Source organism: Mobula hypostoma, chromosome 19 (assembly GCF_963921235.1).
Source record: "Mobula hypostoma chromosome 19, sMobHyp1.1, whole genome shotgun sequence".
NCBI classification, from domain to species: Eukaryota; Metazoa; Chordata; class Chondrichthyes; order Myliobatiformes; family Myliobatidae; genus Mobula; species Mobula hypostoma.
The window spans coordinates 15,754,907-15,766,907 of NC_086115.1; the positions used below are offsets into that span (position 1 = coordinate 15,754,907).

General features: G+C 44.9%; 2 protein-coding genes across 5 annotated transcripts in view; one reads left to right on the plus strand and one right to left on the minus strand.

Annotated features, from left to right (window-relative positions):
* The window catches only part of oga (O-GlcNAcase), a 46,158-nt gene extending 44,455 nt beyond the window's left edge, over positions 1-1,703 (plus strand). For all 3 annotated transcript variants that reach the window (XM_063071418.1, XM_063071419.1, XM_063071420.1), the window contains one exon: positions 1,555-1,703. In XM_063071418.1, coding sequence (XP_062927488.1) covers positions 1,555-1,691 — 137 coding nt within the window. In that variant the 3' untranslated portion in view covers positions 1,692-1,703. The remainder of the gene's footprint in view (positions 1-1,554) is intronic.
* A 6,046-nt stretch (positions 1,704-7,749) lies between these two features.
* poll (polymerase (DNA directed), lambda) overlaps positions 7,750-12,001 on the minus strand; it is a 29,583-nt gene continuing 25,331 nt past the window's right edge. For both annotated transcript variants that reach the window (XM_063071422.1, XM_063071421.1), the window contains exons 7-8: positions 10,258-10,426; positions 7,750-8,111 (exon numbers count right to left, since the gene is read on the minus strand). In XM_063071422.1, coding sequence (XP_062927492.1) covers positions 7,750-8,111; positions 10,258-10,426 — 531 coding nt within the window. The remainder of the gene's footprint in view (positions 8,112-10,257; positions 10,427-12,001) is intronic.

Here is a 12,001-nt window from a genome sequence, read left to right on the forward strand (position 1 = left end):
CACTTGGTGAGGAGTAATAGAGCCAACCATTTCATCTTCCACCATTGGGAAACGATGGCTGCACTCTCCACTCTCAATCTCATCAAGATGTAAATTATTGGATGTGACCAGTCGCAGTTCAGGAGAAGCATATTTAAGAGCACAAGTAATGTTTTGAGCTGTTGGTCGTGTCGGTCACTGGCGCCATCATGTATCTTCACATGCATTTCTGACAAAGTGGTTGAAATTATGGACTTCAGTTACGTTGGCTCCTGTTATCTATGTAACCTTTAATTCTTCGAATCCTGTAGAGAGTTTAGCTGAGGTGCTTAAACATGCACTTTGTTTTGTGTTTAGTAACTCAAGCAGTGCCTGCAGCTTCCTGGTTCATAATCTAGTAGCTTATCTTGTTTGTGGTAAACAACGATTTTTTAGATAATGTTAATTTAAATCATTACCCAATCTTTAGTTGCATGGCTTTTATTCAAACATTAAGTATCAGGACTGCAGTCATTGGTTTACACTGTTTTAAATGCAAGGTCAATTCCTTTGGAAGTAACAACATTGGGTTAAACTGATAACTAATACCACTGGCAGAGAAAAATTGATTCTCTCCTGCAACAAATGGTAATGACCAGTGCGTGGCTCACAGCTGACATTTCAGGGTGACAGTCTGTCAGTAAGAGTGTTCATTCTCTCTTCTCCCCTCCCCCACTGGGCAGAAGATGCACAAGCCTGTGAATACATACCACCAGGCTTGAGCGAGTTCTGTGCTGCTGTTAGCAGATTCTTCAACGGACATCTTGTACTTTAAGACTGACTCTTGGCCTCTCAATCTTCCTCGTTATGATCTTGCACTTTATCAGTTAGCTGCACTACACCTTTTTGGTAGCTTTTACACTATTCTCCATTGTTGTTTTACCTTTAATCTAGTTGAATGCATGTATATTCTGATCTGTATGAACAGTATGCAAGACAAGTATTTCACTATCAGTACATGTGACAATAATAAGCCCACACAAAAGCCAGGAATCCATAAATCAATGGGCAATGGGTCTTGTGTGTCCCTAAGACAGTGTGGGGGAAGGGACTCTGGTCCTGTCACAGTCGATATAAGGATGAACCTGCATGCACTTACATAAAATTTATTTAGCACACTCTACATAGCGAAACATCAAGACACTTCACGAGACATTACACAGTTAGATCTAAGGTGTTGACACAAGTAAAACACCTAGGTTCTATTCCTGTCGCTGCTAGTAAGGAGTTTGTGCATTCTCCCTGTGACCCTGTGGATTTCCTCCGGGTGCTCTGGTTTCCTCCCAGTCCAAAGACGTACTGGTTGGTAGGTGAACTGGTCATTCTAAACTGTCTCATGACTAGGCTAGGGTTAAATCAGGGGTTGCTGGTCACAGGTCATCGGGCCAGAACGGCCTGTCCCACACTAGCTATTAAATGGTGTCACTGAAGCCTTTTGAGGTCAGCAGGCGTGAGTGGTTCGTCTCCTGCATGTGAATGTTGGTGATGCCATTTTCCACTGCCAGCTGTAAACACTATTGTTTTCTTCCCATTCAGGATCTCGAGGAGCGTTCTGTGAAGTAAGACCCAACGACAGGCGTGGTTTGGAGTTCTACAGCAAACTGGGCTTCCTGGAGTTGGCCAGGATGGAGGGATTTCCGAAAGAGATGTTGGTGCTGGGAAGGAATTTGTAACGGGCAGCCTCTTCATTGTAGTGTAATTAAAGGATGTGTATAATTAAATGTATCTAAATTTAGCCTTAAACTGAATAATGTGTTTAGTAATATTTTATATTTTAACTTTTTAAAATGTGCAATACACAGTGAGCTCCAGAAGGATCTTTTGAAGTTGGTGACCCTCCACTGATGCAATAACAGCATTGCCTTGTCTCCTTTTCCTTCTGATATTTCAAGCCAGCCCTTCATCCCCACCCCTGCCCCCTTCACATCTCTCACAAATATTGGACAGTTGACATGTGTCTTACCTAGAATGGGGAACCTGGTGGTAGAGTAGATGGCTTAGTCCTCTGTATCCTTGCAGTGATGATTCTCCACTGCCTGACAGCAGCCCTTGATCACGGTGTGGACTTGCTCTTAAACAAGTACTTTGCTGTCACAACTTGGCTGTGTCGATGACTGTTCCTATGCAGGAGTAATCGGGGTACTTAATCCCTGGAGCTCAGTTCATTTTCACTAAGTGAGACTTTCGGGCTTCAGCTGGCAATGGAAGTATTTGCTGTCTGCAGCTCATGCACATCTGTGAAAACTAATGACCTTTCGATACCTCTGAATGCATTTTATATGGTGATTCTCAGTCGGAATGGTTAACGGAATTGCTCTCTGCAGAGAGGAACAAGCTCGATGTTGGAAATGAGTGTCACACTGCTGGGATGCACACTGGGTCTGTTAATATCTGTAGAGAAAGATGGGCTAATAATTTGGGTGCATCAACTTAATTAAATGTACATGAAATGGTTGAGTGTGATGGGAGAGCTCCCTGTCTACACCATCTGAAGTGATCCCGACTGGGTTTACTGGCACTTACTGAAAGCAAACTAGCCCGAGTTTCTTTAACCCCATCATTTCTGTCTGCTGTTTTTGAGAGCTGATGCCTTGTAAACACCAGTGGGGCTTCTGATGCAGGTTTTAGTCTGAGATGTGAGTAGTCTAAGCTGCTGGCTCACGGTGAGTGGGGTTTCCAACATCTGTAGCTGCCCATCGGTGACCATTTGAAAAGCTGAACAACTTGGCAGTGGATTAGAGAACGGAAGAGCATTAACCTTATTGCAACTGGACTGGACGATGAAGCTGACATGTCAAATTCATCTTTTAGACATGTGGCCAGTGTACCTTCATCTAAAAGAATTACAGCCACTCTTGTAATGAGAGATGTTGAGGCTAGGTTCATAGCTTGAGGTGGTGAGAACCAGCACCAGAAATGCATTGCTGAGCATCTTGTGGCAAAACAGCTCCTAACACTCAAAACTGGAAAGAGTTCGGGAAGGATGTCCCTCCCCCAACTTGAAGGACAGTTGTCAGAAGAGACTGGCCAGGCTAAGACTTCCTTTTGGAAGCCTTGTTTAAAATCATAATGGGTATAGATGGTGAATATCTGCTGTCTTATTCCCACGTCGGGGAGTGTACAAGGCATAGGTTTAAGATGAAAGGGGAAAGAACTAATACTAACTTGAAGGTCAATTATTTTTACACAGGGTGGTAAAAAAGTTACCAGAGGAAGTCTTTGAGGCAGTTCCTGTTGCTGACATTGAAGAGACACTTTAATTAGAAAAGTTGAGGGATATGAGTCACAGGTGAATGGGACTAGCTGGGATGGGTATCTTGGACAGTCTAGATGAGTTGAGCTGAGGAGCCTGTTTCTATTGTTGTCTTTCACTATGCTTGCCTTGCAGACCATACAGTTTGAAGTGTTAAAGGTATGAATAACTTGTCTTTAACACTTCGCTGTCCATTATGTAGAGAAAAATGTCATTGAAAATCCAGAGATCTGGGCAGGGATAGGGTCAGGTGCCCGAGCATTTTATATGGGGTTTGAAATTCCACTCAGATGTTAGGATATGGGTGCAGTACTTTTTAGTGTGAGCAAGTAAATGGGTGCCAGGCATTCAGAGCTCTGATGCCTGAACAACCAGTTTGTTCCAATACTTAATCCTCAGTCACATCACAAATGTGATTATTTTCAGAGAGATTCTGCAGATGCTGGAAATCCAGAGCAACACTCCAATGCTGGAGGAACTCAGCAGATCAAGCGACATCTATGCAATGGAAGAAACAGTCAATGTTTTGGGCTGAAACCCTTTAGCATGAATCTTGATATAGGGTCTCACCCCGAAATGTTGACTGTTCATTTCCTCCACTGATGTTGCCTGACCAGCATTTTGTTACAAATGCAGATAATCTGTGCTGATCTGTGTAAAATTTCTGCTGTTCCCTCTGTTAAATATTGCCTACACAAAAGTAAACACCTTTGTGGATGGGGAGTGCTTTAGGGTGACCTGGAGTTGTGTATATGAGCATCTTCATTGTGCAGGTTTATGAGTGAAACTTCCTTTCCCACCTGCATTAAACATTATAACTTTCTCACATTTTTCAGATATTCAGTTGTTTATTTGAAGTTGATCTTCATGCACATCGTATTCTCCCAGACCACCTTGTCAGTTCATGCACCTCCTTTAACTCTTACAATGAGAGAGCTCAGTTCAAATTGGCCAAGAACTGACTGCAGGGAATTGCAAGCTGAGGTACTGCTGTCTGAATGTGCTTCGTCCTGTCACAACATCTGTTTTCATAACGCTTCACCAAATCCACTTCCTGCAGCCAGCCACATACACACGGCAAACAAACACTAGTTAGGCTTGGTGCTTGGTACAGCTGCTCCTCACCCTGTGCTTTCTTCGATCTCCCCAGATGGTGCCGGTTGAGGGCAATTGGGGTGTGGTTGCAGTGGTATTGCTTTTCTGGTGTGGGGGAGAGGCCACCCAGTTCCACAAACTGCACCAGATTTTCAACTGGGTTTTCCAGTTCCATTGGAGTTTGTGTGCACTCTGGTAAAAATGAAACTGCCATGCCCAGCATTGGAAAAAGCTTTAACTTAAATAAATTCTCTCCTGTCATACTGAGTTACTGAGTTTTTTTAAAAGTCTGACCTGATGGGCTCTGGTGTCTCAGGAGATGATGAAACTGGGGCAATAATCCTGCTCATTGACCGTTCTGGCTCCTGGAAGCAGAGTCTCCAGTTCACAGTAGAATTACCTCAGTTCAGTGTGGTCATACTTAAGTTTTATTCAATATTATACAAACATGGGTACATAGAATCACAATCAAAATAGACAACATGTTCTCTGTGCCTATTTACAGATTTAAAAAGTAGCAAATAAAATGAAAACATTTACAATGCTATTCCCCACCAGTAAATGCAGCCTCTGATTGCTCAACTGTGACGGGGAAGGAGAACGGTGGTGTGAACTAGAAAACTGTCTACCTCTCCAGAAGCCCAACCTTTGTTTAACATTGCTTTTTCTTAACCACTGATCTCAAAGTCAAAGTAAATTTATTATCAAAGTACATATTTGTTACCGTATGCTACATTGAGATTAATTTTCTTTGAGGCATGCACACGAAAATAACAGAATTTACAGAAAAAAAACTACGGATTTGTCTTCACCCTTCATTTTGGCCAACAGTGGTGCTGTCAGCAAACTTAAATATGGCTTTGAAGCTGTACTTGGCCCTCGGTCAAAAGTTGAAGCAAGCAGACCAGGTGGCTAAACACAGAGCCTTGTGGTACACCTGTGCTGGTAGAGATTGTGGAGGAGATATTGCTGATGTGAACTGATTGGGGTTTGCAAATAAGGAAATTGAGGATCCAGTTGCTTGTTGAATTCTTCTAATTTGAGTAAATTTTTGCTGCTGGTTCATTCAAAAAGCTTGTCAGAATTATTGTTATTCATAAATTCAATTTTATTTTTTTTGCTTAAATACCTGCAAGAAAATGACACTCATGCTCACTTGAGTTATGACTGTATGACAAACACAGCTCCAATGCTATATTCAAGTTTGCTGATGACAGCACTGATGTAGACTGAATCAAAGATGGTGACAGATCAGCATTGAGGAGGGAGATGGAAAAGCTGGCTGAGTGGTGTCACAGCAACCTGATGCCAGCAAGACCAAGGACCTGATTACAGACCTAAAGAGAAGGAAACCAGGGGTCCATAAGCCAGTCCTCATTGGAGGATCAGAGGTGGAGAGGGTCATCAACTTGATTTCAGAGGACCTGTCCTGTGCCCTGCATGTAAGTGCAATTACAAAGAAAGCCTCTATGTTGCCAGAGATTTGGCATGACATCTGAAATGTTGACAAGCTTCTATAGATGTGTAGTGATACAGATAATGGCCTAGTCCACCTCAGGTAAAGACCTACCCACCATAGAGCACATCTATATGAAACACTGTTGTGGGAAAGCAACATTTGGGTCTCGGCCCAAAACGTCGACTGCACCTCTTCCTAGAGATGCTGCCTGGCCTGCTGCATTCACCAGCAACTTTGATGTGTGTTGCTTGAATTCCCAGCATCTGCAGAATTCCTCGTGTTTGCATTCATCACCAGTGATCACCCCCCTGGACATGCTCTCCTCTCATGACAGCCATACAAAAGAAGGCACAGGAGCTTTGGGATTCTCATTACCAGTCTCTACCCCTCAACCATCAGGCTCTTGAACCAAAGGGGATAACTTCGCTTGTCCCATCACTGAAATGTTCCCACAACCAATAGACTCACTTTCAAGGACTCTTCATATCATGCTCTCAATATTTATTGCTTATTTATTTTTTAAGTTATTTTTTCTTTTTCTTTTTGTATTTGCAGTTTGTTGTGTTCTGCACTGTGGTTGAACACCCTAGGTGGGCAGTCTTTCATTGATATGGTTATCATTCTGTTAGTGAGTATGCCATTAGAAAATGAATTTCAGGATTGTATAAGGTGACATCTATGTACCATGATAATAAACTTATTTTGAACCTAACTCTATATGGTAACATATACATATTTCAATAATTTTGACTTTTTAAAAGTTTGTGTTGTTTAAAATAATAAATTTTTGTTTATTATCATCCCATGCTCAAAGTTACCTTAGATCTGTGTTCACTCACAAACTTTCTGGTGGTGGATCACTGCAACAAGCCGTCACCTTAGGTGCCCAGCAAAAGCCATGTGGTGTGGAGTTGCTGCTTCAACTCCAAAGTCCCAGGTTCAATCTCAACCTCGACCGCTGCCTTCGTGGAGTTTTATGCTCCACATTCCTCCCTCTTCCAAAGACATGTCGGCCAGTGGGTTAGAAACTGGGGGGGGGGGGTGAAGGGGAGATGATGTGAGATTCAGAATAGGTAAGTGCTTGATGGTCAGTACGAGATGACCAGACCACAGGGATGATCCAATACATTTGCTCTTTCTGGGTTCAATGGGTCTCAGCCCAAAACGTTGACTGTTTATTCCTCTCTGATGCTGCCTGTGACCTGCTGAGTTCCTCCAGCAGTGTGTGTCCATGGGGAAGGTTTAAAGGTTTATTTCTGTCCACAAGGCGGAGACAAATCACTTGTTTAAAGTTAGACTGGCGCTGAGTCCATCTCGTACGCAATAGCATAGTCCTGCCCCTCGCGTGAAGGGGAATCTAATGCAGCCATCTCTTTGACGTGACTGAAATTAATCTACCTAAGTACTTAAGTTTGTTTTATATGGACACCACAGCAAGACTGAATAAATAACAATAAATAATGGAGCTGAGTCCACAGCCAGACGCCACCCTCCTGCTCAACTGCAGCAGTATTGAACTGTTGAAATTCTCTGCCTGCGAGGACAGTGGAGGCTCAGTCAATGACTGAACACAGGAGATTCCTGGATATCGGAGTTGAGGGATATGGGGATAAGGCAGAGAAACAGGACCTGGGTAGGTCACTCACTGGTAGAATAGTACAGGAGGGTTGAGGAGCTGAATAGATCCCTCCTGCTCTTAAAATTCCTTATGGCTGATTTATTATCCTCTTCAACCTCATTCTCCTGCCTTGTCTCTATAACCTTTACCGCCTAGTCATGAACCTATCAATCTCTGCTTTAAGGACCGGAATGGAAGAGGGCAGAAGCCTGGGGGGTGGGGGCTGCAGTAGGACTACAAGCTGGTAGGTGCCCATGCTTGGGATCCGACTGCCTGCCTTACCCCAGAGAGTGTTGACACCACCCTTCACCAGTCCCTCTCCTGTGGCTTCCTGTACACCAGCCCCAGTTGTTGGAAGATGGCCTCCTCGGTGGGCGTGGGAACAGTGTGGCCGTAGCTGACCTTAGTCCCACCCTCCCTAAGCACCTGGCTCTTTAGCGAGTGCTCAGACAGACTCATGTTCTTGGTTTTGGCCAAGGCGCGCATGGAGCGGTTGAAGTATGCAGAGCCAGTGAAGTACACCAGGGCACAGGCAAACTCCGTGTACGGGACCACGATGATGTCAAGCCTGCGGTAGCGGCGCGTACACCCCGGCAGCCGGCAAACACCCAGATACTTCACCTGGTTCCTGTTCTGTTCCTGACACACCAGGTCATCCGTGATGAACCCTTGCAAAAGAAAAGGTAGCCATCAATAAACCGTGCAACAGGCAGTGCTATCAGAAATGTTACATTTCTGTACAGTCTAAACACAAAGCACACTGTCCCAGATACAGAGTGAAGCTCCCTCCACAGTGTCTCACCACACATTACTGACATCAGACACAGAGTGAAGCTCCCGCCACACCATCCCATCACACCTGGGGTCAGATACAGAGTGAAGCTCCCTCCACACTACTGTCTCACCACACATTCCTGGAGATCAGATACAGAGTGAAGCTCTTGACACTGTCCCGTTACACACCCCTGGGGTCAGACACAGTGAAGCTCCCTCTATGCTGTCCCATCACACATTACTGACATCAGACACAGAGTGAAGCTCCTGCCACACCTGGGGTCAGATACAGAGTGAAGCTCCCTCTGTACTGTCCCATCACACACCCCTGGGGTCAGACACTGAATGAAGTTCATCCCATCTCTCACTCTTGGGGTTAAATACAGAGTTAAACTCCTTTTGAACAACTCCATCACACAATCCCAGGCAGGGACAGCATAGGTTAGACACAATAAAGCTCTTGCATAGCATCCCATCAAACACTCCAGGACATGTGCAACACAGGTTTGGAAGATACACTTCTCCAAGGACATATTCCAGTCCCATGTGTAGAGCTGTAACGAGTCAAACTCAATAGGCTTCACAGCCACTCTGTGACACGTTGCACCGATCCACGTGGGAAATGCTGATGCTGCAGAGGGAGGGGAACAGAAGGGAGCGCAGTTCTGCCGTGCCTTCCACCACTCTGTACAAGGGAACCCCAGCAGAGCTGCTGGAAATGTGGCTGCCCAGTCTCTTGACAATTGCCATCATGTCTGTGGTGTCGCGTGAAGGAGAATTATCAGCCAGAAACTAGAAGCAGGACTTCTACGAGCAGCTCCCTCTTCTCCGAGATTTTTTATGTCTGCTCTCCCTCATAACTGCCTGGATTATACAGGTCAGTGGGGGCTGGCTCACAGTCAGAATGACCTCTAGTGACGTCCGAAATAAAAACACAATGCAGTAGGTCAGCTGTCATTTGCAACAGAGTCTTCAACCTGTAACATTAACCCCGTTGTTCTCTCTCCACACAGCACACAGTTATTGGCAGGATACTTGGCAGTGTGGAGCAACAGAGGGATCTTGGGGTTCACATCATAGATCACTCAAAATTGCCACACATCTGTTCCATAGGGTGGTTAAGAAAGCATGTGGTGTGTCAGCCGCCTTTACCCAGGGATAGAGTTCCTGAGCCCATTTAAAGCTCTGGTTCGGCCCCACTATCCTCACTTCTGGTCACCTCATTACAGGAAGGATGTGAAGCTTCAGAGAGGGTGCAGAGGAGATTTACCAGGATGCTGCCTGGATTTGACACCATGTCTTATGAGGATAGGCTGAACAAGCTAAGGGTTTTCTCTTTGGAGCGAAGGAGGATGATGGTGACTTAATAGAGGTGTACAAGATGTTAAGAGGCATAGATCGAGTGAGTAGCCAGAGAGTTTTTCTCAGGGAGAAATGGCTAATACAAGGAGGTATACAGTACTGTATATTGGTTAAAATAGGAAGATGACTGGAAGATGATTTACGTTTGTATTAACTGAGTTGTATTAAGTGTTATTTGGTAACTCAAAAGACATGTTATACAGTATTGTGCAAAAGACTTAAGCACTCTAGCTATATACATGTGCCTGAAACTTTTGCATGGCACTGTAATTTAAGGGTGATTTGAGGAAAATAAAGCGGGATGTCAGAGGATGATCTTTAACATAGAGAGTGGGTATGGGGCACACCCTGCCAGGGGTGGTAGTAGAGGCAGATACATTAGGAACATTTAAGAGACCCTTAGGCACATGGATGATAGAAGAGGACTATGGGAGAAGGGTCATGAGAAGATTGTGAGGACTTGGAGTAGTTTAAAAGGCTGGCACAAGATTGTGGGCCAAAGAGCCAAAACTGTGCTGTAATGTTCTGTGTTGTAGATGCAGCCTGACCTGTTCAGTACTTGAGTGGCTTCTGGTTCTAGCACCTGCAATGTCCTGCACAGGGCTGTATATTAGATCCCTGGAGACCTTCATTCCGAACCGTGTCCCTGTACCAGTTACCAATTCACATCGAGCTCACCTTGGTCTTTCAGACCGTCGAGGAGTTTGCTGAAGACGCCTCTGTGTGACTTTCCATCAGGATGTGTGATGAGGACATCCACGTCGCCACAGGTGGGCTTTCCACGGCGGAAGGAGCCGCAGGCGAAGCCGATCAGGCCTGGATTAATGGAGCGAGCCATGTTGCACACCTAGAGAACACAGAATGATCCCAATGGCTCCGTCAATTCCACACCTTGTTTCCCTCCATGCTGCTCCTCCAGTCCCAGCTGTACAAAATTCCTTCTTGCTCATTCCCTGCTCGGACACCACAAATTTTACCTGTGCTATGCACCTCATGCATTTTCCATTATATTTTACTAGCTTATTTATGGTAGTATTTGGTTTACGTGTGTGTGAGATATCTGTTTTGTGAGTTATGCTGTGTTTCGTTTGGTTACATACCGTATATGTACAGTCAGATGATATTAACTTGAAATTGATTACCTTCAGCATCTTCCCTGGTCTGAGGATCACATTTGCCTCAGTGTATTAGTGCTACAGCTGGACGTGGCTGACAAATCCTGATAACCTCTCTAATGATTCTGGTGAGATGGTGGTGTGCTCAGATGTAACAGATTCTACGGGCCAACCAAACCTGTCATTGTCTTTTTAAAATGTATTTGCTATGATCGCAAGAACCTGCTGGACACGAAGAAGTTAAAGTACTGCAAGTCGACCCCATCAGTGAGTTGCTCGTTGGTGGAGAAACTGAAGGAGCTGGACTTGGTGCGGATCGCGCTGCTGTCTGCATGAAGGTGGTGATTGTCTTGGTTGCTTTTCTTGTGATCATAAGACCCTGTTGGGCATTGGTAATGTGGAGTGCTGCAAGTCCCCTTCACCGTTTTACACAGAAACATAGAAACATAGAAAATAGGTGCAGGAGTAGGCCATTCGGCCCTTCGAGCCTGCACCGCCATTTATTATGATCATGGCTGATCATCCAACTCAGAACCCAGCCTTCCCTCCATACCCCCTGACCCCTGTAGCCACAAGGGCCATATCTAACTTCCTTTTAAACATAGCTAATGAACTGGCCTCAACAGTTTGCTGTGGCAGAGAATTCCACAGATTCACCACTCTCTGTGTGAAGAAGTTTTTCCTAACCTCGGTCCTAAAAGGCTTCCCCTCTATCCTCAAACTGTGACCCCTCGTTCTAGACCTCCCCAACATCGGGAACAATCTTCCCGCATCTAGCCTGTCCAATCCCTTTAGGATCTTATACGTTTCAATCAGATCCCCCCTCAATCTTCTAAATTCCAACGAGTACAAGCCCAGTTCATCCAGTCTTTCTTCATATGAAAGACCTGCCATCCCAGGAATCAATCTGGTGAACCTTCTTTGTACTCCCTCTATGGCAAAGATGTCTTTCCTCAGATTAGGGGACCAAAACTGCACACAATACTCCAGGTGTGGTCTCACCAAGGCCTTGTACAACTGCAGTAGTACCTCCCTGCTCCTGTACTCGAATCCTCTCGCTATAAATGCCAGCATACCGTTCGCCTTTTTCACCGCCTGCTGTACCTGCATGCCCACTTTCAATGACTGGTGTATAATGACACCCAGGTCTCGTTGCACCTCCCCTTTTCCTAATCGGCCACCATTCAGATAATAATCTGTTTTCCTATTTTTGCCACCAAAGTGGATAACTTCACATTTATCCACATTAAATTGCATCTGCCATGAGTTTGCCCACTCACCCAACCTATCCAAGTCACCCTGCATCC